The sequence below is a fragment of the Ranitomeya variabilis genome, chromosome 4 (genome assembly GCF_051348905.1).
Source record: "Ranitomeya variabilis isolate aRanVar5 chromosome 4, aRanVar5.hap1, whole genome shotgun sequence".
NCBI lineage: Eukaryota > Metazoa > Chordata > Amphibia > Anura > Dendrobatidae > Ranitomeya > Ranitomeya variabilis.
In genome coordinates, this window is record NC_135235.1 from 257,293,898 (window position 1) to 257,320,791 (window position 26,894).

General features: G+C 43.4%; 1 protein-coding gene and 1 long non-coding RNA gene across 2 annotated transcripts in view; one reads left to right on the forward strand and one right to left on the reverse strand.

Annotated features, from left to right (window-relative positions):
- The window catches only part of CLMP (CXADR like cell adhesion molecule), a 188,048-nt gene that overhangs the window by 153,337 nt on the left and 7,817 nt on the right, over positions 1-26,894 (forward strand). The window contains exons 2-5 of the mRNA XM_077249630.1: positions 10,324-10,478; positions 13,505-13,700; positions 19,574-19,732; positions 22,108-22,224. Of these exons, the coding sequence (XP_077105745.1) occupies positions 10,324-10,478; positions 13,505-13,700; positions 19,574-19,732; positions 22,108-22,224 (627 nt within the window). The remainder of the gene's footprint in view (positions 1-10,323; positions 10,479-13,504; positions 13,701-19,573; positions 19,733-22,107; positions 22,225-26,894) is intronic.
- LOC143764231 (uncharacterized) overlaps positions 1-26,894 on the reverse strand; it is a 155,030-nt gene that overhangs the window by 64,146 nt on the left and 63,990 nt on the right. The gene's annotated exons all lie outside the window — the stretch shown is intronic.

Sequence of the window (26,894 nt, forward strand, 5' to 3'; positions counted from 1 at the left end):
CAGACAATATATGCTTGTAGTGAGTTGCAACATATTGGTTTCATTACATGCAATGAAGAAGACTATAAGTAATGGAATTACATTTTGAAAAAACCTCTGAATACACCAATCATCTAGTTAACAAAAAGTATTAAGAAACTATGTTATCTGTCCAGCCACCTTAGGCCTCTTTAACAATTCCGTCTGCAGTGTCACGTCGTAACGCGTTGAGGAGACGTATCGACGGACGTTTAGTAAATAGGGGTAAAACGGACCCAACGTGTGCAGTAGTTTGACGGATGCGTCGTTTGAATCTTTCCAGTGCAGAAGGAGGATTTTGTATTCCGGGGACAAGAGAGAGAGATCCACGGATCCAATGCACGATGGATGAAACGGATGGCCATCCGTCACAATCCATCGCTAATACAAGTCTATGGGAAAAAAAAGGATCCTGCAGAAAAATTTGCAGGATCCTGTTTTTTCAAAACTCGACGGATTTCAACGCGAGACAAAAGACAGAAGTGTGAAAGAGGCCTTAAAGGGAATCAGTCAAATTTTTTTTTTTACCTACCCTCTTTCTAATTATATGAACATGTAGCTCTTTCAAAGTTAAGTTGAGGAATACTTTTACACGGCCGATCCGTTCCTCTGTTACTGAGAAATCAATTTTGATATGCACATGAGGCTGAAGATCTGAATCCTCTGTCACTCCAGCTCTATTCCCACCTCCTCCTGCTTGACTGACAGACTCTAAGCTGTGTGACTTGAGTCAGGCAGAAGGCAGGGAATAGAACTGTAGTGACAGAGGCTTTAGATATGCAAATGAGACTGAAAGACTATGGTATATAAATAGAGCAATTGCACAGTAATGGAGGAACAGACTGGCTACATGCGCATATAGATAGTGTGTGCAGGGCGAAATGCTGCTGACAGATCCCCTACAAGGGCTCGTTCTGAAGAGAGAATTATACAGACGTGTGCTGTCAGTGTAGAACCATTTAGCACACTCACCAATATAATTAACTAGAGCTGTTTAGAGGACAGGTTTTTCACACGAACCAAGTATCCGTGTGAAATAAATTGCAGCATGCACTAGTCTATTCCATATAACACGTGAAATGTATTTGACTTTGTGTTTTGTTTAGGTTCAAGGAATTGTGATGAATAAATAAATGCTCACCCGAAAATTGAATAAACTAAAATGAATTTACTTAATAAATGATAAGATTAAAATAAATACAAAACATCTTTCCTACATTACATTCTCAACGTAGTAGTATTTTAATTGCGAACAAGAAGGTACTGTGACAAGCAAGTTCTATTACTGCAGGTCACAAAGCAACCCTAATCGCCATGTTGCAGCAACAGAGAGCGATCCTTGGCTGTACAACTTGTGTAATGGCCAAAGTCACTTGTAATCCCAGTCTAAAGGTACCGTTACACTAAACGACTTACCAACGATCACGACCAGCGATACGACCTGGCCGTGATGGTTAGTAAGTCGTTGTGTGGTCGCTGGGGAGCTGTCACACAGACAGCTCTCTCCAGCGACCAACGATCAGGGGAACGACTTCGGCATCGTTGAAACTGTCTTCAACGATGCCGAAGTCCCCCTGCAGCACCCGGGTAACCAGGGTAAACATCGGGTTACTAAGTGCAGGGCCGCGCTTAGTAACCCGATATTTACCCTGGTTACCATTGTAAAAGTAAAAAAAAAAACAGTACATACTCACATTCTGATGTCTGTCACGTCCCCTGGCGTCCACAGGGTTACGCGCTGCTGCTCAGAGCTTCCTGCACTGAATTTGTCAGTGCCGGCAGTAAAGCAGAGCACAGCGGTGACGTCACCGCTGTGCTCTGCTTTGACACAGTCAGTGCAGGAAGCTCTCAGCAGCAGCGCATAACCCTGTGGACGCCGGGGGACGTGACAGACATCAGAATGTGAGTATGTACTGTTTTTTTTTTTTACTTTTACAATGGTAACCAGGGTAAATATCATGTTACTAAGCGCAGCCCTGCGCTTAGTAACCCGATATTTACCCTGGTTACAAGTGAACACATCGCTGGATCGGCGTCTCACACGCGGATCCAGCGATGGACAGCAGGTGATCAGCGACGAAATAAAGTTCTGGACTTCTAGCTCCGACCAGCGATATCACAGCGGGATCCAGATCGCTGCTGCGTGTCAAACACAACGAGATCGCTATCCAGGACGCTGCAACGTCACGGATTGTCGTCGTTCTCGCTGCAAAGTCGCTTAGTGTGAAGGTACCTTAAATGTTAATACTTTTGCTCGGCTATGAATAGCAAACTTTCTTCTTAGCCATCACTATTGCAAGACTCCATGAATAACGTGTAAAATTTTCTCGATGCTATCAACAGCCCCAGCCTGTAACTACCCCCATCTCACTATTAGCTGCTGAGATATAAATCATAACCTTATTATTCACCTTTCCTTATTTCTGCCACAGTCACCTCCTTTGTTTCCACATTTACTGTGTGAAATGTTTATTATGCTCATGACATTTACAGCGTGTGATCATTATTCTCCTCCTGAAAACCAATAGCAACTACCGAACACAAATTAAGATTTACCAGGTGAATGCACATAATTGTAGGCGATTGAAATATTGGTCTGAAAATCTATATTATACTAGGGTAATATCACAGGAGGAAAATTGTGAGAATTGAAAGAGTAAGGTCAAATTCACAAGAGGTTTTTTTTTCTATTCTCATTTGCAAAAAAAAAAAAAAAGATTTTTTTTCATAATAATTTTCTTCCATTTTTCTTAAATCTAGAAAAGTGGAAAACAACCAGCAATGATGCAACACGTGGGGCATCCTCATACTGACATTTTTTCACTTATGCAGGCTATTCACTTGAATAGGCGAGTTTGGTTTGCAAATGGTTCTTTCGTCAGTTTTTATGCTTTCCTTACAAAATTATACGGTAATTCTCCAAATTGTTCCTTTTTTTAAATATAATGTAAAAATGTAGTTTATATAGGGCAGATATTGCACAACTTTAACTCCCATCATGCCCTAAAATGTAATTTTTCTTACACAGAACATTTACTTTTAAGGTAAGGAAAGATTTTGTAAAAACTTCATTAGCGCTACTATTATTTCAATAAAAAAAAAAACCTGTTGTTTGCCCTCTTGTAGGATGTTAAGAGATCTGTAATTTGGTTGTTAATCTAAATTTTATTAGATGCTGGCTGTATAATGCTGCTTTAGTCGAATACATTATTGGACAGATGATGTATTTTGTTACATTAATTTCTGCAGTTTTTGGAATGTTGAGCCGTGCGTCAGGCTCCTCATGTGACATTCACATATGTCACTAAATGGAAACATGGAGCAGCTCGTCTGCCATTAAATCATTTTAGAGGCGCTCGCTGCTAACATCATGTATCCTTTACAAACATCCGTTTGATTTTTTCTTTTTTTTAAATTATCCATCATAGTTAAATGCGCCTGTTTCTGTTTGATACATTTCAGTCAGGATCTGTTTTTCCTTTTTTTTTCAATAGGACAGACAAGTGGAGATGATACCTTTCTTTCTGTCTTATTGAACATCAGAATCATTTGCTTCTACACTGCACCTTAAGGTCCCCATACACATTAGACTAATGTCGTACGAACCTGCTAATACCGACAATCTCTGGACTGGCAACCACATTGTTCTCCTGGATTTAAGTCACCAGCCAACATGTCAGCAGGCAGCTTTCTCATAGGGAAGCTGAATGAGCTTGTGTGTATGGAGAGTCGACTATGATGGCTGTCAGCTGAAGCATCGCTCATCCGATAACCATCTAATGTGAATGGCCAGCCCTAGACTGACTTTGGAGTAATTCTAATTTTCCCACCAGCTATCTCTCCTGACTCCCCCATACACATAATTGCTCGGGGTTCATTTAGAGAGGCTTTCTTTCCATTAAAGAGCACCGATTTACTATCTACAAGCAACATGAAGGCAAAAAGTAACTGATTGGAACAGAACATTCATTAAACGACTTGTCCGGGCAGAGGCACACAGTGCCACGATTCCCTGGCTTGCCGGAGTTGATGTGACTAAGTTGGACTTCGAAGTTGCTGCTGGAGATTGTTATATGCCGTTATTGGATGTATGCTTTTTCCATTATCCTATTCCCATTTAGTTAGTACCTGCCTATTCTACCCTATATTCTTCCCTACCCTTGGTGAATGTTTTTGTATGCAAGTTGCTTTTTGTTTTCCCTGTTTGTTTTACGTGTTTATACGCCAACATGTCTGTTCCAGGCCTCCTGGGGGAGGGGACCGCTTAGGACATTAACAGGAGCACAGTAGAGTCGCAGACTCGGGCCTCTCTACCTTTAAGAGTACCCCTGGGACAGGGATAGTTAGGGTCCCAGTTCCATAGACAGTTTGAGGGTCCCCCTTCCCTTCCTAACCGAAGACCTCCAATGCGTGACAAATAGTCACGTGACCACATGTATGTGTTCTCCTTCTCTTGATTAATTTCTATGGAGAGAAGACAGACATGTCGTGTCACTATGTGACAGCAAGTGTGAAAATCGCAAACATTAGTCATGTGGCCACTAAATCATATCAGAAATAACGGGGAATTGCTACTGAAGATTTTGTTGCAGACTGGACAACACCTTTTAACATGAGAGTTTAGGCCCCATACTACACCATGTTATAGGCAGCATATCATCTGATTACACAGGACAATGTGCTGCAGATAACATTGATTTTTATGCAGGCATAAACGATCCAATCACCCAATGACACAAGCGCTTTTCTCAATCTGCAAGTAATCGCTGGTATGTTTATACACACCAGTAACGAGCGTTCATATGCCAATTATCAGCTTGTCTAAATGGGCTGCTTCCAAACATCTCACAGCAGCTTATCTGCAGGGAGAACAAAAGAATCAGGTGTTTGAAATACATATAATAAGAAAACAGATATTATGAACCAACCAAAACATATACAACTTTACATTCAAATCGTGTGTGTAGATACTGATTTTTCCTGAACAGATGGATGCCTGCAATCACACGGACTGTGCTTTATGTTACGTTTTGTTTTTCCTTAGGCCAGAAAGGTCTGCACTGGCATGTCCACCACCCCTAATAAACCAAAGTGTCTTAAAAAGACAGTGTAAGTGAGGGAAGATGTGTATCACTAAGATTGCTATGTTCCGTAATATGAATACCCAGAAGTTTTGCTACAGCAGGTAATGTGCTGAGAGGGGTTAATCAGTAATGACAGGGTTGGGCTTTTTTGGGGGGGATTGGCTGTAAGATGGGCAGGTCAGCCACCCACCATATCTCCTTCCCAAGGGTGTGGTTGGACAAGTTAAATGTCTGACCACTGAGCTTTTTTGTCTGTCTGTGGATCTGGAGGCAGGAAGCTCCAGAGAAGTGTTTATGTGCAGCTGTACTGGACTTTTATTTTTACCCTGAGCAGGTGGATCCCCGCAGGCATATGGACTGTACTATAAGTCATCTTTTGTTTTCTCATTTTGCCAGAAAAGGCCACGTTTGTGTTATGGAACGCTGCTCTAGTGTATCCATGAATATTAAAGTTATGTATGGCGTATACATGTTTGGACCCTAGTTGCATGCACTTTACAATCCAGTTATATACATGCCTAAAAGGACAGTTCATACCACATGTTTTCTAGTGACCTTATTAACTCCACATGTTTTTGTTTGTATTTTTTTTTTAATCTAAAATGACTTTTGTATGACATAATTTAGTCTTTTCTTTAATTCAAGTTTCCTTTTAGCCTGGCATTATTTTTGGTACGGGTTTCTTCTTAAAAATCACCATGCCATGTTTTTAATACTACAATAATCACTGAACAAAGGAACGGTCTTCAGTGGTGATGTCATTGGGGTTCAGTAACTAAGCAACCTCTTCTGCACCAATGGGGTTCGCTCTTGATGCTGTCATACATTTCTTTGTTTTTTTGTCAGGCCCGCACATTATCACACTGTTACCTGCTGTCAGTGATTATTGAAACAGTGTTAGATATGGATTAGAGTTAACAGAGTTTTCAAGGATCAAAGAAAATCTTACTGAAGGCAAAACATTCTGTAAGCTAACACAAACATTATTTAGCTAAAGAATTGTGCAAAATGAGAAAAACCAGCACCAAACAACTTAAAACATACCTTTTCGTGGTTAGGCCTCTTTCACACTTCCGTCATCTGGCAGCCGTCACAATCCGTTGGTGCGACGTATCGACGGATGCGTCAAAAATAGTGTAAAACGGATGCAACGGATCGTTTTTCAACGGATCCGCTAGACGGTTCCTTAAAAAAACTGGATCCGTTACATCCGTCTTATCCGTTTTTTCCATCCGTTTCATCCGTTTTTTGGACGGATCCGTTTTCCATACCTCCAAATGGGAGGCTCCCAAATGTGATTGGCTACTGGAAAATAATGGAAACCTATATATTGAGTGTTTTAACAACCCATCTTCGAGAGGGTTTAGAGCAAGTGGCAGAAATGGAAGGAGTTCAAGCAAATATTGTGACCATCTATGCATCTATCCATCAGGCAGGTTGCTGGCAGGCTTCTTGCTTGTAGGCTTCTTGCTGGCACATTGAGGAATGAAGCCACATGGCACGTTTATATAGATTTGGGGCTGCCTGGCCAATTGGCTACTAAATACTGATTTGGAGCATGCTCAGTGTAAAAAAACGGATTCCAGCGCTAAATTCCGTCATATGACGTACCACGACGGATCCTGCACCCATAGGCTTCCATTCTAGCCAACGATGTATGCCGCAGGATCTGGCGTGGCATGTTTTTCCAACGCAGACAAAAAACGTTTCATTGTACGTTTTTTCCAGACGACGTGTCAACAAATTCCGACGGATCCAGTGCACGACGAACGAAACGTGTGGCCATGCGTCGCCATCCGTCGCTAATACAAGTCTATAAGAAAAAAAAGCATTCGCAGGATCCGTTTTTTTCACAAAACGACGCATTATGACCGAAAATGAAAGACGGAAGTGTGAAAGAGGCCTTACTCGGTGGACCAGCAGTATACGGCTTGCAAAATCCCGGGTGCAACATCTGAAACGATCAGCGTCGTACAAACTCCAGGCCAAAGAGGAAAAATAGGTGCCCGCTGAAGCGTCTGATCAACGCGAAACGGCCGTCCTTCGCTGCACCTGCTCCCCTGCATCCTTGTACTACTTGCATTGAATAAAGAAAGGGCTGTTTTACTGCATCACCTATTTTTCGTCTTTGGCCTGGACTTTACCTAAAGAATCCCCTGCTGCTTCAAGGACGCAGCTCATATGCCATTTACACTTGTTACCACTATAGGTGAAGGACGACACTAGACCACTGCAGACAGTGATTGGCTGCAGGAGGGAACACCGGAATGACAAGCGATTCATCGAATACAGCGATATCTGTTTGGTTACTTTACACCCTTGAGGCAAACTTTAATTGATCCTGGAAAAACTGCTTAAATTTTAATGAAATGTCCGCCCATATACCTAGATACTGACTCTGCATGTAATATGTTACCAGGAGGAGACAATAACAAGCTCATAACAATGACAATCCAGTGGGGATAATGTGTATAAAAGGCCATTTACGGTAATTGTTTGTTGTGAGGACTTTGTAGGTGATCACACCAAGCTACAGAGCTATCCTGCCGCACTAATATTCACAGTTACAGCCCTATTACATCGTCTGACGTGATCTGTAAGCTCAACATTCAGGGATTCCTGAGAGTTAGATGAACTCCTCCCGTCTTGTACCTCTGAACATGCTGAAGGAGCAACTGGCATCAAACTACATTATAGTATTTTATTACACAAGTAAATAATCCAATTAGGACATGATAAAAATAATTATGATCTGAAATGTATGTAAAGCGCTGTGGAATTAATTGCACTATATAAGTGAATAAAAAAAAATAAAAAAAATCTGAATCTAGAAAACAATAAAAAAAAAACAAAAACGTAATAATAAACTGTAAAACGTATTGCAAATTAGTAACAAATAATTAGATTTTTTTTTATAGGAAATTTAATTCTCCTCATAGTATGTCCAATTGTACATTATAAGTGTACAATGCAATAAAAAGGATGTGTTACTGTATAACCTTACACGTGAAGACTGATGGAGAAGGAGAGCATGTGGGGAATGCTGCAGAAAGTACTGTAGCAGCAACTGGGGAAGATCAGCTCGTTAGCGCTCTCTGCTGGTTGAACAGCGATGTAATTTGCTTTTTCTCTACAGTCAAATATTAATGTAGTAAAGTACATTGTCAAAATAATATTTCACACAATGCAACAGACCAAATACCAGATTTAGATCGGGCTTTTATGTTTGGCTGCTGTCACACAATAAGAAATTTTGTGATCGCTTTCTATTCCGATTTTTGGGAGACAGAGTGAACAAAAACCAGCAATTCAAGAATTGCTTGTTTTTTCTTTTTTTAATACTGTTCCACGTGTGATAAACTTGGTAAAGCAGCTTTTACACAATAAAAACAATTTTCTAGAAAAAAAATATTTTTGCATCGCTTTATTCTGATAGCTATAACTTTTATTTTCTGCTGATGGAGCTGTATGACGGCTTGTTTTCTTGTGGGACAAGATAACGTTTTCAGCGGTACCATTTTTATTTACATGCGTCTTTTATCGCGCTTTATTGCACTTTTTGTTCGGAGGTATGATGATAAAGCATTGTTTTTTGCCTTTTTTTATTTTTTACAGTGTTCACTGAAGGGGTTAGCTAGTGGGACAGTTTTATAGAGCGGGTCGTTACGGACGCGGCAATATCGAATATGTGGACTTTTATTGTTTTTTTATTTACATAAATAAATGTAGTTATTGGTACATTTGTTTTTCTTTAATTGGGGATTTTTTAAAAATATATATATATATTTTTACACATTATAATATATTTTTTAAAAACGTTATTACATTGTCCCAGTTTGGGACATTACTATTTTACAGCAGATCGCTGATCTGTCACTGCACTGCAGAGTATCAGATCAGGCATGCACACAAGCCACCTTACCTGCAGGACCTGGAAGGACCCTGCGACCATGTTGATGCTGGGGGTCTCCATGGAGACTATCAAGACAATGCGATCACATCGCGTTGTTCTGATGGAAGAGCTCAGGGAGCCCCCTCCCTGCGCGATGCTTCTCTATGCCGCTGTTACTACTGACAGCGGCATCAAAGGGGTTAAATGCCCATGATCGGTGCTAGCACCGATCGTGGGCGTTGCTGCGGGGTATCAGCTGTCACATACAACTGACACCTGCACGGGATCGCTGCGGCACTCAGAGGGAGGCCGCGCGATCGCAGCGCCATACTAGTACTTCTCTCAGCGCGAACGCACCTGCCGCAGAGCAGTACTAGCATGGTGCATGTCGCAAAGGGGTTAAAGCAGCCTAATGAACACAGTTGTATTTCAGACAAGTATACACGATTTCTTGGGAGAAAATACAAGAATACAAGTTTTTAAGGGGGCACGACACAGCAAAACCACATAGGCTTGGTGTGCTGCTGTAGCGGTGATGTGTGCACAGGATCTGAATGAAAAGCAAGCAATAGAAAACTACCGACAAACCTCTATTCGAAGAGCCATGAGGCCAGTTTCCTGCCGTGAAGAAAGCACTGCTAATCCTTACATGTAGATGATGAGATTTGGGTAATTTGCAATTGAGCGAGCCAAATGTAAAAATACATTTAGCGCTCATATTAAGGCTGTGGTACGTTATTTTTTGCAGCAATAACAAAAAAGAACGCTCAGTTTGCAGCAATATTCAAAATTTGCAGCAAATGTTGACCATTTACTGAGCTGATACCATGGCAAAAAAAAAGGCAGCAAGGCTGAAATACGTGAGCATAGCCTTTTATCACCAGCACAAAACTTCAACCCCCTTTCGTTCCATTACCGTATGGCTGAAGCTAAGAAAAAACAAACAAATTGCACATATTCACCCTTGGATCCCTTGATGCGCATGTATCCTGCTGTTCAGCTGCCTCACTGCCCTCTTCTGACCTAGTTCACAACTGACCACGTCACCAATGTGGCAGCTGATTGGCATCATTAGCTGCAGACCAGAATAATATGGTTTTTTTAAATAGTATATTCAGGCCATTTAGTGATTCAAAGGAGAGTGCTGGAAAACCCTTCAGAGGCCATACTTTCTCAGCCTTGTGCACTTCTGCGTGCTATTCCAGACAGTATGTGTATTTGGGCTAATTACGGTACATAATGTAATGTACTCCTTTTATTACCATATGCATAAGGTTATCTATCGCTTCCGAATGTGACTCCAAGTTTTTTTTTTTTTATTATGCTCAGGTCTCTGCTTTGTTGTTGGAACATTTGCTCCGACGGTAATAGAAAGCATTTCCGAGGAAAATGCGACGCTGCCATGCCAACATAAGCTGGGACTGTTGGGAAACAATCTGGACATTGAGTGGCTGTCAAACGATTCGGATCACGGGCAGAAAGTGGTAAGGTCTTACCAGCGAGCACAGTCACTCACATAATTTGTACAAGCTGTTCATAAAAGAGAAGTACATTATAGTAACATCAGAGAATTTAAAAAAAAAAAGTTAAAGATACCTCCTGATGCCCAACAAAATAATAGGTCATCAATATCAGATCGTGAGGTCCGACACATAATACCCCCACCACAATCAGCAATCAGGTCCCACAGCAGCTGCATGTATACAGCGGATGGATCCGAAACAGGAGAACTCTACATAATGTGCAGTAGCCATTTTTGGACACTTCAATAGGAGTTGAGCAGCATTATCCGAGAACGACCACTACAAAGTGAATGTGATTGTGCTATTTAGACTCTAAAGACACAGTGTACATCAGGTCACAAAGCGAAGCTGCAAACAGCTGACCAGTGGGGGTGCAGAGTGCTAGACCCCCAACAATCTAATAGTCATGTCCAATCCTGAAGAAAGAAATCCAAAACAGAGGAAAGAATGAGGAAGCACTCCCAAAATTCTAGTAGAGTATGTTATAATCTAATATGCCACGTTTCAGCTTACATCCTAGTCTTTTTCAAGCATAAGAAAGGTCATCAACACTTTAGTAGCAGACAAGCCTTTTAATGTCCTTAATAGTGACTTCACTAAATGAAGAACAATTGATTGCAGAGATCATAATTTAACTCCATAAAAAAATGGTAACTGTTTGCGAAGTTCCAAATTGTCAACCCAAAATAAGAAACAAAATGAAGATTTAAAGCAAATGAGCAGGTAACCATTCCAGAAAAAAAAGGTATTTAAGGGAATCTGTCAGTAGGATTAACCCTCAAAAGCTGTCTATATGCGCATGAAAGTCATAAGAAGCTGAATAAAAAGATATCTGCGATCTGAACTCTTATTGCAGAGAAATCCATATTTTTCTCAATTTGTAAATGAGCTATGATCGATGGGCGAGACATAGATCTCCTTGAGACTTCGCCTCCAGTGCTTATTGTAGATAATAGGGAGTGTTATCAGTGTGAGATATGAAGCCAACACAGAACAGTATAACTGAACTTTGTCTTGTTACAAACACATTTGCTGCAGTTCTCACAGCTGTGCTGTATTCTACTGGCTGCCTGTGAGATGGAAGCTGCAGATGGGTCATGCATAATCACACACACAGCTCTGCAGTCACATCAGGAGAGCAGATAGCGGCCAACACACTTAATACTACCTCCTATTTAAAATAAGCTATGGAGGCAGAGTCTCAGAGAGAGCTCGGTCCATCCTATAGATCTTAACAGGTCATTCACATATTAAGAAAATATGGATTTCTCTGGAATAACAGATCGGATTGCAGATATTGAGGTATCCTTTTATTCAACTTTCTATGACCTGCATACCCATATAGACCGCTTACGAAGGATGAGCCTACTGGCAGATTCCCTTTAATATGTAGAAGACAGAAAACGCTGCTGGAAGCCGTAAGTAACCTATTCTGTTGTGGACACAAGCCTCCACTGGGTCCCGTACAGTAATAAAAAAATGGATCTGCTCCTCTTGGCGCATATAGATAGTGGCAAAGAATATATAGTACCGTGCTGTACTGGAGAGAGGCTACTAAACAGTCAATGGGGCTCTGTTTCCATCTGCATTGAGGCTAAAGGTACCTTCACACTGAGCGACTTAACAACGATAACGATAGCGATCCGTGACGTTGCAGCGTCCTGGATAGCGTTATCTTTGTGTTTGACGCGCAGCAGCGATCTGGATCCCGCTGTGATATCGTTGGTCGTTGCTGAAAGTCCAGAACTTTATTTGGTCGTCAGATCGGCATGTATCGTCGTGTTTGACAGCAAAAGCAACGATGCCAACAATGTTTTACAATGGTAACCAGGGTAAATATCGGGTTACTAAGCGCAGGGCCGCACTTAGTAACCCGATATTTACCCTGGTTACCATTGTAAAAGTAAAAAAAAAAACACTACATACTCACCCTCTGATGTCTGTCACGTCCCCCGGCGTCCACGCTGCTGCTCAGAGCTTCCTGCACTGAATGTGTCAGTGCCAGCCGTAAAGCAAAGCACAGCGGTGACGTCACCGCTGTGCTTTAGGGCCGGCGCTTACACAGTGCAGGGAAGCTGAAGGCGAGGGACGCGACAGACACGGCAATGTATGTAGTGTTGGTTTTTTTTTACATTTACACTGGTAACCAGGGTAAACATTGGGTTACTAAGCGCGTCCCTGCGCTTAGTAACCCGATGTTTACCCTGGTTACCCGGGGACTTCAGCATTGTTGGTCGCTGGAGAGCTGTCTGTGTGACAGCTCTCCAGCGACCACACAGCGATGCTGCAGCGATCGGCATCGTTGTCGATATCGCTGCAGCGTCGCTTAATGTGACGGTACCTTTACACGAAAAGCACAAAACAAGAAAGTCACTACCTGGCTTTTAATGGGGTCTTATCAGTTACATTGCGGTGCCTGACAGTCTAACTTGAAGCATGGTAGCTCTGAGAACAATAGTCAGGTCAAAAGTGGTGCACTCTTTAGCAATTTATGTGGTGCTCAAAGGAAAAAAAAGCCAAAATATAGAGAAGGAAAACCTTCGGCACTCAACTAGTCCACAACTTGTTTTTTATATTTTCAGAAAATTTATTTATTGACGGAGACAGCCAGCCAAACAAAACAGACATCAAACTTCCCAACGTTTCGGCAAAACAATGCCTTTCTCAAGGGGGTCTGTATACGGAGAGAAAGAGTCCTCAAATGATAAATGCCTATATAGGCTAATATAAGCGGTTCAAACGAGGTGCAGCTCAGTGCCGGCGTGTGTCCCGTAGCTCTAAGGCAGGATGTTTTGCCGAAACGTTGGGAAGTTTGATGTCTGTTTTGTTTGGCTGGCTGTCTCCGTCAATAAATAAATTTTCTGAAAATATAAAAAACAAGTTGTGGACTAGTTGAGTGCCGAAGGTTTTCCTTCTCTATATTTAAGCTCTGAGAACAGGAACATGGAAATGTTTATTACTTACAGCTTTTACATTGTACTTTTCAGATACTCAGCTACAGCGGAGGTCAAGTCTATGAAAACAGAGAACTCAAAGGCCGTTACAGCTTTGTTGCAGACTTCTTAACTGGCGATGCTACCATTTTTATAAGATCTTTGGAGCCCAATGACGCTGGACTGTACACATGCAAAGTGAAAAATGCTGGCCAGTATGCATGGAGTCACGTCATCCTTAAGATATTAGGTTAGTACTGAAATAGAATGGGTTAAAATTGGATCATAAAAATTGAGGTAAGTGGAATTACAATCCAGTATGTCACTAGTGGCATGAAGAATACAGGATCTCCTTTTCGTCATTCTTTACAGTCATGACACACCAAACAATACCAAACTATCAGCATAATATAGTGTGCATGAAAAATCTTATGGACGGAATAACTACTTGCTAATCGCCAGAAGTCTGCCCACCGAGACTTTTAATAATACAGACAACACATCCTGAATGGAGTAAAAATGTGCATGCTTGGCCTCTGCTATTTTATTGTTAAAGGGTCTGCTAGACAAAGTCGAGTCTAGTGCCCAACTTCCTCTGGCTGTCTCATAGACAATGAATGGAGAGGAGGTCGAGACTGTGAACCACCATTTCATTCAGTATTGGGCTGCAGAAAGCCGGTTTAGAGTTCCAGAGCCCTAATTTGAATACTTACCAAAAGTTAAAGAAAGATATAAGTGCTGTCTGTTTTGGCGACTTTATTTTCATTAGTAGGGTCTCTTCTGGTGCTAGTATGCTATGTTAGTAAGAAAACTTGAGGTGAAAAGTTTGCACTCTTTACTCACACCGAGACACCCCAGTGTGCAGTTTTTAACTTGCACCTAGTTTCAACCTCGGAACGGTCCCTTGTAGTAATATTTCCTGGATGTGAGTGATGTTAGTCTAGACTGCTTCTGCCTTCACTAGCTCTCATGTACTGTCATAGCTTCAATTCCTCTATTTTTCTATCATGTAGAAAAATATACAGATCTTTATAACATTACCTCATCTGTGCTGACACAGACCGTGAATAGTGTGTGATATTTAAACCAAAAAAGAAAAATATTCATAAGGTAAAATTACCCATATATTAGGGTGAGGAGAATAACACAATCTTAATCTTAACAAAACTAAAAAAGATAGAGGTAAATTTGGTGAGGGGGTGTTCTTTCCCTTACTCATCCTACCTTACCGTAGGCACCCTAAGTTCCACATGGCACCCCCACTTAACGATGGCTCTCCCTTATGACCCTAAAGTGAGGAACTAACAAAAAAAAACTGTCACCAACACCAATAATACTTAAAAGTGCTAATGTGCTTTTAAAGTGCTCAGCAAAAAACTGCATCGGTACATTCTTTTTCAGAATTGTTATACCAGTCTTATTCAGGATAGGTTTCTGTTCTGTATACCATCAATAGTCTTATATCTAGTAATCTGTTCTAGTAAGGTGTGTAAGTGAGCAACGTTGAGAATAGAAGAGAAGTTGTATATACAGTACAGACAAAAAGTTTGGACACACCTTCTCATTTAAAGATTTTTCTGTATTTTCATGGTATGAAAATTGTACATTCACACTGAAGGCATCAAAGCTATGAATTAACACATGTGGAATTATATACTTAACAAAAAAGTGTGAAACAACTGAAATTATGTCTTATATTCTAGGTTCTTCAAAGTAGCCACCTTTTGCTTTGATGACTGCTTTGCACACTCTTGGCATTCTCTTGATGAGCTTCAAGAGGTAGTCACCGGGAATTTTCTTCCAACAATCTTGAAGGAGTTCCCAGAGATGCTTAGCACTTGTTGGCCCTTTTGCCTTCATTCTGTGGTCCAGCTCCAAACCATCTCGATTGGGTTCAGGTCTGGTGACTGTAGAGGCCAGGTCATCTGGCGTAGCACCCCATCACTCTCCTTCTTGGTCAAATAGCCCTTACACAGCATGGAGGTGTGTTTGGGGTCATTGTCCTATTGAAAAATAAATGATGGTCCAACTAAGCACAAACTGGATGGAATAGCATGCCGCTGCAAGATGCTGTGGTAGCCATGCTGGTTCAGTATGCCTTCAATTTTGAATAAATCCCCAACAGTGTCACCAGCAAAGCACCCCCACACCATCACACCTCCTCCTCCATGCTTCACGGTGGGAAACAGGCATGTAGAGTCCATCCGTTCACCTTTTCTGCATCGCACAAAGACACAGTGGTTGGAACCAAAGATCTCAAATTTGGACTCATCAGACCAAAGCACAGATTTCCACTGGTCTAATGTCCATTTCCTTGTGTTCTTTAGCCCAAACAAGTCTCCTCTGCTTGTTGCCTGTCCTTAGCAGTGGTTTCCTAGCAGCTATTTTACCATCAAGGCCTGCTGCACAAAGTCTCCTCTTAACAGTTGTTGTAGAGATGTGTCTGCTGCTAGATCTCTGTGTGACATTGACCTGGTCTCTAATCTGAGCTGCTGTTAACCTGCGATTTCTGAGGCTGGTGACTCGGATAAACTTATCCTCAGAAGCAGAGGTGACTCTTGGTCTTCCTTTTCTGGGACGGTCCACATGTGAGCCAGTAGCACTTGATGGTTTTTGCCACTGCACTTGGGGACACTTTCAAAGTTTTCCCAATTTTTCGGACTGACTGACCTTCATTTCTTAAAGTAATGATGGCCACTCGTTTTTCTTTACTTAGCTGCTTTTTTTCTTGCGATAATACAAATTCTAACAGTCTGTTCAGTAGGACTATCAGCTGTGTATCCATCAGACTTCTGCATAACACAACTGATGGTCCCAACCCCATTTCTAAGGCAAGAAATCCCACTTATTAAACCTGACAGAGCACACCTGTGGAGTGAAAACCATTCCCGGTGACTACCTCTTGAAGCTCATCAAGAGAACGACAAGAGTGTGCAAAGCAGTTATCAAAGCAAAAGGTGGCTACTTTGAAGAACCTAGAATATAAGACATAACAAAAAAGTGTGATACAACTGAAATTAAGCATATAATTCCACATGTGTTAATTCATAGTTTTGATGCCTTCAGTGTGAATGTACAATTTTTATAGTCATGAAAATACAGAAAAATCTTTAAATAAGAAGGTGTGTCCAAACTTTAGGTCTGTACTGTATATCAAATTTCAACAACTCTTACAGGGTTAAATGCCATATTATTAAGGGTACACCCCCCACTAGTAGCGCATATGATAAATAGGTACAAAAAATAGTAACACCTGCAACTTCAAAATCACATTGCTACACTTACATAATGATCAAATAAACAAATTGCAAAAAGAAAATGCTCACGTAGAATTATATATACTTCACAGTGACAGACGTGAAAAGACAGTGCCCGTGAGACTGGACCAGTAAGTAAGAACGTGGATAGTCGAACAGAAACAACCGAAAAAAGAGCACCAAAAACAACCATAAGGCTACTTTCACACTAGCGTCGTGCACTGCACGTCGCTATGCGTCGTTTTGTAAAAAAAAAACGCATCCTGCAAAAGTGCTTGCAGGATGCGTTTTTTCTCCATAGACTTGCATTAGCGACGCAGTGCAACGCATTGCCACACGTCGCAACCGTCGTGCGACGGTTGCGTCGTGTTGCGTCGGACCGTCGCCACCAAAAAACGTTGCATGTAACGTTTTTTGGTGCGTCATGTCCAGCATTTCCGACCGCGCATGCGCGGCCGGAACTCCGCCCCCTCCTCCCCGCACCTCACAATGGGGCAGCGGATGCGTTGAAAAACAGCATCCGCTGCCCCCGTTGTGCGGCGCTTGCACAGTATGCGTCGGTGCGCCGCAACGTCGCATTGCGACGTGCAGTGCACGACGCTAGTGTGAAAGTAGCCTAAATCCACTAAGATAATGTTTATTAAATAAATTACAATATTAAAAAACAATGGTAAGGGGAAATTCACAGGTTTGTCAAAAAAAGGACGCTGTTACAGATAAAGTTTATGCATATGAATTATTATTATTATTTATTGTTATAGCGCCATTTATTCCATGGCGCTTTACATGTGAGGAGGGGTATACATAATAAAAACAAGTACAATAATCTTAAACAATACAAGTCATAACTGGTACAGGAGGAGAGTGGACCCTGCCCGCGAAGGCTCACAATCTACAAGGGATGGGTGAGAATACAGTAGGCGAGGATAGAGCTGGTCATGCAGCAGTTTGGTCGATCGGTGGTTACTGCAGGTTGTAGGCTTGTTGGAAGAGGTGGTTCTTCAGGCTCTTTTTGAAGGTTTCGATGGTAGGCGAGAGTCTGATGTGTTGTGGTAGAGGGTTCCAGAGTAGGGGTGATACGCGAGAGAAATCTTGTATACGATTGTGGGAAGAGGAGATAAGAGGGGAGTAGAGAAGGAGATCTTGTGAGGATCGGAGGTTGTGTGTAGGAATGTATCGGGAGACGAGGTCACAGATGTAAGGAGGAGACAGGTTGTGGATGGCTTTTTACATCATGGTTAGGGTTTTGTACTGGAGTCTCTGGGCAATGGGGAGCCAGTGAAGGGATTGACAGAGGGGAGAGGCTGGGGAATAGCGGGAGGACAGGTGGATTAGTCGGGCAGCTGAGTTTAGAATAGATTGGAGGGGTGCGAGAGTGTTAGAGGGGAGGCCACTGAGCAGGAGGTTGCAGTAGTCAAGGCGAGAGATGATGAGGGCATGGACTAGGGTTTTTGCAGATTCTTGGTTGAGGAATGTACGGATTCGTGAAATATTTTTGAGTTGAAGTCGGCAGGAAGTGGAAAGGGCTTGGATATGTGGTTTGAAGGAGAGATCAGCGTCAAGGATTACCCCGAGGCAGCGAGCTTGTGGGACTGGGGAGAGTGGGCAGCCATTTACTGTAATGGATAGGTTCGTTGGGGGGGTCGCATGAGATGGGGGAAAGATGATGAATTCTGTTTTGTCCATGTTAAGTTTCAGAATTCTAGCGGAGAAGAAGGATGAAATAGTGGACAGGCATTGAGGGATTCTGGTTAGTAGGGAGGTGATATCAGGTCCAGAGATGTAGATCTGTGTGTCATCAGCATAGAGGTGATACTGAAAGCCATGAGATTCTATGAGCTGTCCCAGGCCAAAGGTGTAAATGGAGAAGAGCAGGGGCCCTAGGACTGAACCTTGTGGGACTCCGACAGATAGGGGGCGAGGTGAGGAGGTGGTGTGTGAGTGGGAGACGCTGAATGCTCTGTCTGTTAGGTATGATGAGATCCAGGATAAGGCCAAGTCTGTGATGCCAAGGGATGAGAGGGTCTGTGATAATAGGGAATAGTCCACTGTGTCAAAGGCAGCCGACAGGTCGAGGAGGAGGAGGACAGAGTAGTGTCGCTTGCTCTTGGCGGTTAAGAGGTCATTGGTGACCTTAGTTAGGGCAGTTTCAGTGGAATGGTGTGACCGGAAGCCAGATTGTAAGCGGTCAAAGAGGGAGCAAGAAGAGAGATGGGAGGACAGTTCAAGGAAGACGTGTTGTTCCAGTAGTTTGGAGGCATAGGGGAGAAGTGATATAGGGCGATAGCTAGATACAGAGGATGGGTCAAGAGAGGGCTTTTTGAGGATAGGTGTGATGGAGGCATGTTTAAAGCTTGAGGGGAAAACACCAGTTGTTATTGATAGGTTGAAGAGATGGGTTAGGGTTGGGATGAAGACTGTGGTGAGGTTTGGGATGAAATGGGATGGGAGCGGGTCAAGTGCATGAATAGCACTATATGATAAAAAAGAAGAAAGTGAGCTATGGGGTGGTTGTTTAATAGTGAGTTTAATAGTGAGCTATTTTTAAGATCACATTTTTACTTTTTTGTATATTGTTTTATTTTTTGTTGGAGAGTATTTTTCTTGTTAGCACTTTAAGTAATAGGCTTCTCTTTCTTCTTTTTTATCATATAGTGCTATTAATATGCATAAACTTTATCTGTAACAGCATCCTTTTTTTGACTTACATAATGAAAATGCACCTCTTAGACATATATCAACCTGATGCAGATATATTAACCTGTCCCTGCAGAATCTTTTCTGTTTTGTTGTACTGCTCTTACCATGGTAGATATGATGCAGAATTAGTCAGTATGCAGATATACCGAGTTTACTTTCCTTGCAGTGAAGCCCTCGGAGCCGGATTGTTGGATAGAAGGGGAACAGATTGTGGGGAGAAATGTCACACTACACTGCAAATCATCAGCGGGTTCACTGCCCATGAAATACTACTGGCAGCATCTGAAGCACCAGGAATACTCAGGATATCTACCAACGCGGCCCGGTGAGAATTTAATCTGTTTAAGTCTGAATGAATGTGCACATTGGTCAGATTTTAATAACACTGTAATTTCAATAAACATTGCATAAATCAATAGATGAAGTGAAAATAAGAAACTGCATAATATATATTTTTAGAGAAATCTGCTTATTTCTACACTCCTTCCCCCTTGTTCCTGAACGCAGTGGATCCAACTGGCCCCAGTGCTATTGTATTTCTCCCATGCTGTAGAGGTAAAGCTGTCTCTGCTAGCTGTATGGGAAAGCAATAAGTTCAGGCCAGTGAAGTGACTATGACACTGGCCAAAACTGTCAATCTTCAGAACACCAAACCCTGCAAAGATTGGAGCCAGGGGTGAGAAATTTGTGTTTATGAAGAACAGAAGATGAGAACAACCCTTTAAAGGGACTCTGTCACCTGAATTTGGAGGGAACAATTTTCAGACATAGGGGCGGGGTTTTCGGGTGTTTGATTCACCCTTTCCTTACCCGCTGGCTGTATGCTGGCTGCAATATTGGATTGAAGTTCATTGTCTGTCCTCCGTAGTACATGCCTGCACAAGGCAATCTTGCCTTACGCAGGCGTGTACTATGGAGGACAGAGAATGAACTTCAATCCAATATTGCAGCCAGCATGCAGCCAGCGGGTAAGGAAAGGGTGAATCAAACACCCGAAAACCCCGCCTCCATGACTGAAAATTGTTCCCTCCAAATTCAGGTGACAGAGTCCCTTTAAAGGGAATCTGTCAGCAGGTTTTTGCTATGTAATCTGAAGACAGCGTGAGGTGGGGGGTTAAAACACAGATTTCAGCTATGCCGATCTTATCAAGCTCTGTGGTTTTGTTTGCTTGTAATGATTGATTTAACACCAGGAGCTTATCATTGCTGGGACACAGCAACACTTAAGGTACCTTCACATTAAGCGACGCTGCAGCGATAGCTACAACGATGCCGATCGCTGCAGTGTCGCTGTTTGATCGCTGGAGAGCTGTCACACAGGCCGCTCTCCAGCGACCAACGATGCCGAGGTCCCCGGGTAACCAGGGTAAACATCGGGTTACTAAGCGCAGGGCCGCGCTTAGTAACCCGATGTTTACCCTGGTTACCAGCGTAAAATGTAAAAAAACCAAACAGTACATACTTACATTCGCGTCCCCCGGCGTCCGCTTCCTGCACTGACTGAGCGCCGGCCCTAACAGCAGAGCGGTGACGTCACCGCTGTGCTATGCTTTCACTTTCACTTTACGGCGCACAGTCAGTGTGGGAAGCGGACGCCGGGGGACGCGAAGGTGAGTATGTACTGTTTGTTTTTTTTACATTTTACACTGGTAACCAGGGTAAACATCGGGTTACTAAGCGCGGCCCTGCGCTTAGTAACCCGATGTTTACCCTGGTTACCAGTGTAAAACATCGCTGGTATCGTTGCTTTTGGTGTCAAACACGACGATACACGCCGGTCTGACGACCAAATAAAGTTCTGAACTTTGTTCAACGACCAGCGATATCACAGCAGGATCCTGATCGCTGCTGCGTGTCAAACACAACGATATCGCTAGCCAGGACGCTGCAACGTCACGGATCGCTAGCGATATCGTTTAGTGTGAAGGTACCTTTAGGCTATGTGCACACGTTCAGGATTTTTTGCGTTTTTTCAGCCGTTTTTCGCAGAAAAAAAAACGCTAAAAAAACTTACATAAGCATTCCATCATTTTTAATGCATTCCGCAATTTTTGTGCACATGCTGCGTTTTTTTCCACCAAAAAAAAAACATTGCTGTAAAAAAAACCGCAGCACATTCATTAATTTTGCGGATTTTTCACGTTTTTGCCGCTATATTATTGCATTGGGAAGCTCCGGAAAAAACATGAATAAAAAACAAAAAAAAGCGGAAAAAAAAACCGCATGCGGATTTCCTGCGTAAAAAGTCCGGATTTGCTCAGGAAAATTCTGCAAAGAATCCTGACGTGTGCACATAGCCTCAATTTAAAAACTCTGTGTCAGAATGGCTGCACCCAGTAAACTAAGTGATACATTGCTATATTGAGCTTCTCACATACATCAGGCTGTACTCAGATGAGGTAGCAAAAACCTGCTGTCAGATTCCATTTAAGAAATGTGTCAGGGCAAGATCACACTGCATTGCCTAACAGTATGTCTAGTGTTAAAACTAACGGATAAAAATGGATACTGTACTTAATAAGGCAACTACCCTGTCTTAACATTTAGTTTGCAAACATCATGACTCTCTGAAGCACAAGCTAATGCACTCCTTTAGGCTGATATCATCTGTCTATCAATTTGAGTTATCTGTCACAATTACTTAATACAAGTGTAATCATAACATGACTCTAAAAAAAAGTGTATTCCCTTGTGCCCTAGGATCTCCTCAGCAACTATTTTTGCAAAACGTCAGTAAAGCAGACAATGGCTCGTACCGCTGTATTGTGTCAAATCAAGCTGGAAGCCGGATATGTTATGCACACCTGACAGCTCAGAGTATGTAGAAAATGTCAGAAAGGTTATTAAAAAAAAAATACAAAAAGTGCAGTACCACACAGAACCCATTATCTACTGTCCATTGTTGTGTATGATGCTTCCAACATTTAAATAACTGGTTGAGAGGTGGATGCTACTTCTTGTATGGAAAAATAAATAAAAATCACTTTCATGTACATACATTAGATTACTGATCCTGAATTACATCCTGTATTATACTCCAGAGCTGCGCTCACTATTCTGTTGGTGCAGTCACTGTGTACATACATTACATTACTGATCCTGAGTTACATCCTGTATTATACTCCAGAGCTGCACTCACTAATCTGCTGGTGCAGTCACTGTGTACATACATTACATTACTGATCCTGATTTACATCCTGTAGATCTTTTATTATAAAAATGAAAAACATAACAACAATAATAGCAGAAAACATAACAAAAATATTAGCCAGAAAATAATCAATATACTGAACACTGGTCCAGCCGCTCATTCTCTCCTCTCACACATATTATACAGGATATACAGAACAATAACTACTTTGATTTTCAGGTCCGGTCACCAAACTAAATAATAACAAATAAAATAAACAATGGCAAACAGACTATATACATGAACTTTTTTTTTTTTTTTTTTTCTTAGTTTTAAATAAAATAACTACAAATATATACAATACTACAAGCTATCCTCCATTCCCAACCCCCCGCACTGACCTGAGAGCTGGTCCTGCGTCTCATGCCTGAGTCCATGTCCAACGTCCATAGGCCAGATCAGGCAGTGCCAGTTTTTCCCCCAAACAACCCAGTGTCCCATAGTCCCACAAGATAAACCCACCTCCCCCCCTTTCCCACCACCCAACCTAACACCTACACCCAAATCTATATCCCCATATACAATATATACAATATATACAATATATACAGCAGCACACACCACAATAATCACAACTCACGAAGCCCAAGTTTGGTACCTGCAGCCCTACATCACTGTATAATCAAACAAAACAAAAATCTACAGTGTCAGCATCAGCCCACCACCAGGAAAGGAGATGACCAGACTAGGGCACACTAAAAGAAAAGCCCCTCCAGAGGAGCGCGGCTCTCCGTGCGCCCAGTCTCCCATACTCCAGAGAGCGCACCTTCACCAGGTCACCGAGTATGGTCCTAAACACATCGTCCACTGGGAGGATTTTTCGTTGCGTCAATACTAAGCACCGTGCGTTCCACGTGTGATACCTAACCACTGCGCTAACTAGAAATAAGTTGCAGCGGTCCCGACCACCCAGGTCTCCGAATGCTCCATAGGCCCATTCCGCATAGGAGAGACCGGCCAGCCGAGACCAGCCAATGAAGGCGCCCACCCTGTTGTACACCTCTGTGTTGAAGGGACAATGAAGCAGGAAGTGGTCCATGCTTTCCAGCAAGGTACCACAATGCTCCCGAGGACAATTCCTGTCCTCAGAGCTCCTACACTTCAGATTGTCCCTCACACACAGTTTCCCATGGAAGCAGCGCCAAGCCAAGTCCCAAAACCTCGAGGGGATCCTGATAGAATTCAAAAGATGCAAACCCACCCCAAGATCCCGACTTGGGCAGTCCCTGAGCGCCAGAGGCCTCTGGAAATGGGTCAAAAGAACCCTACTGTCAAGTAGTTTCCTTGGCAGAGTCCTGATCTCCCACATTCCCTGACCCCACCGACGAATTACCTTCAGAACCAAGGTAGCGTAAGCCGGAAGATGTCCATGCGGTGTGCGAAGATCCTTCACTTGCCCTCCTGTCTCCCATTCCTGGAAGAAAGGCTGAAACCATCCCCTACAGGAGAATACCCACGGAGGAGCCCTCTCTTTCCAGAGGTTTGCGATATTGATCTTAATGAAGGTATCCACAAGGAATACCACAGGGTTGACCATACCCAACCCTCCTAGTCTCCTCGTACGGTAAGTAACCTCCCTCTTGACCAGGTTCAGTCTATTCCCCCATAACAGTTGGAAGAACAAACTGTAGACCCGAGTCCAGAGAGATTCCGGCAAGATGCACACACTGCCCAGATAAATCAGTAAAGGGAGCAGGTAAGTTTTGATCAGGTTTACCCTTTCCCTTAGGGTCAAAGACCAACCCTTCCATTGGTTCACCTTCTGAGTGGCGATCTCTAGCCTGCTGTCCCAATTTTGTTTGGGGTAATCCCCCTGGCTAAATTCGATGCCAAGGACTTTTGCAGAGACTTTGGGTCCTGGAAGGGTGTCCGGGAGATCAAAACCAGGATCTCCTCCTCCCAGCCAGAGACTCTCACACTTATCCCGGTTGATCTTGGACCCGGATGCCTCCGAGTAGCGATCTACCTCTGACATCAGCCACCCTGCCTCCTCGTGAGAGGAAGCAAACACAGTGACATCATCGGCATACGCCACCACCCTCAGAGTGGCCTCCGGTGCTGCCTGATCCATCCCGATCCCGGCCAACGGTCCACGCTCCACCCTCCTAAGAGGGTCAATCGCAAACACGTACAGCAGCGGGCTCAAGGGACAACCCTGGCGAACACCGGACCGAACCTCAAAAGAGCTACCAATCCAACCATTCACAAGCGGGAAACTCTCTGCCCCACTGTACAAGGTCTTAAGCCAATCAACAAACCCCCCCGGCAGGCCATATCTCAGAAGGACGGACCAGAGGTACTCGTGATTAACCCGATCAAACGCTTTTGCCTGGTCCAGTGACAGCATGTACCCCTTCCAGTGACCAGCCCTACCCTGCTCCACTGCCTCTCGGACACAGAGCACAGCACTAAATGTGCTGCGGCCTGGAACAGAGCAATGCTGGGCCCCCGAAAGGAGTCGGGGTGCAAATTTCACCAGCCGATTAAACAGCACCTTTGCCAGAACCTTCCTGTCTGCATTGAGAAGCGCTATGGGACGCCAATTCTCAATGCAAGACGGGTCCTTACCCTTTGACAAGATGATCAGAGCAGACCTCCTCATTGACTTCGGCAGAGTGCCCGAGGAAAGACACTCATTGAATACCTCAGTCAAGAGGGGAACCAAAACGTCCTTAAAGGTCTTATAGAATTCAGATGTTAAGCCATCTGGACAAGGCGATTTTTTGGGGGCAAGCCCTTCAATCGCCAACTGAACTTCCTCTTCCCTGATCATTTCTGTCAAAACGTCAAGAGAGGGGTCTACCCCTGGTTCGGGGACAGCTTCTGCCAGGAAAGCCGACATCTCATCCCAATCAAGATCCCTCTTCCCCAAGAGGTGCGAGTAGAAGGATCTGACCACCTCCAGGATCCCTGATCTGGATTGCCTCAGGGACCCCGTAACCACTTTACTATTCACTGACATCTTGCAGTTTCTGTAAGGGTCGGGCGAGCGGTACTTCCCGTAATCCCTCTCAAAAACCAAAGATGCGTGTCTATCGTACTGACACCTCATAAGCAAAGATTTCACTCTGGAGATCTCCTCGCGGCTACCTCCAGTTGAGACAAGATGCTCGAGTTTCCTCCTCAGACCCTGATACAGGCGGTACCTGCTCAGACTCCTGAGGCTCGAGAGCTGGCGGAAGAATCTCGCCACCCTTTCCTTGAACATCTCCCACCACTCTGACTTACTACTACAAAGATCCAGTAAGGGTACCTGGCTCTGAAGAAAATCCTCAAAGGACTGTCTTACCTCCGCTTCTTCCAAGAGAGATGAATTGAGCCTCCAAAAGCCTCTTCCCATCCGGAGGGTCTCTGTAACATTCAGAGAAAAGAAAATTAAACCGTGGTCGGAGAACTCCACCTCAACAACAGACACTGCTGAAGAGACAGCTTCCTCCTTTAAATAAAACCTATCTATTCTGGACCTACAGTTACTTCTACGATAGGTGAACCCCTCGTGGCCTGGGGTGTGCCGAATGTGGACATCCACCAGTCGAGCCTCACTAGCTATACTATTAAGGGCGACGCTATCATAAGTCAGCTTGTCTCTGGAACCTCCTCTATCTCGGGGCCTCGTGACAGCATTGAAGTCCCCTCCAAAGACAACCTGCTGACTTGTTAAAAGGTAGGGCTTGATCCTCATAAAGAGACACTTCCGGTCCCACTTAGATTGGGGACCACAGATGTTAATGAGCCGGAGCTCTTGTCCCTTCATGAAGACATCTAAGATCAGGCACCTCCCCATTTCTAACTCAATAACTCGTCGACATTCCACCGGTGCGGTAAAAAGGACCGCCAATCCGCTATACGGCTCGGCCGCAAGAGACCAATAGGAGGGGCCGGGTCTCCACTCCCTCTTAGCTTTAAACACGTCTGCCATATTGGGCAGCCTGGTCTCTTGAAAAAAGAAAATGTCAGCTTCAACCCGGCTGAGAAAATCAAAGGCCGCAAATCTAGCTGTATTTGACTTTATGCTGGCGACATTAATGGATGCCAGCGTCAACGGAGTGGGTACCGCCATCATTGGTGATTGAGTTAGATGGCTTTCTTCTTCCCACTCCCCTTATCCTCTGCCTCAGAGGAAGAATCCTTCCCCCTCTTTAAATGACATGGAGGTATCCATTTCCACATGTTTTTTCTTTTTATCATCCTCGTCTCTGGACTCTGGGCCAGTCCCTCCCTCCAAGGACCTTACATTCCCAGAAGAAGGAGACTCGGCGCCCCCTGTAAGCCCCGCCGAAGCCAGAACCTCACCCTC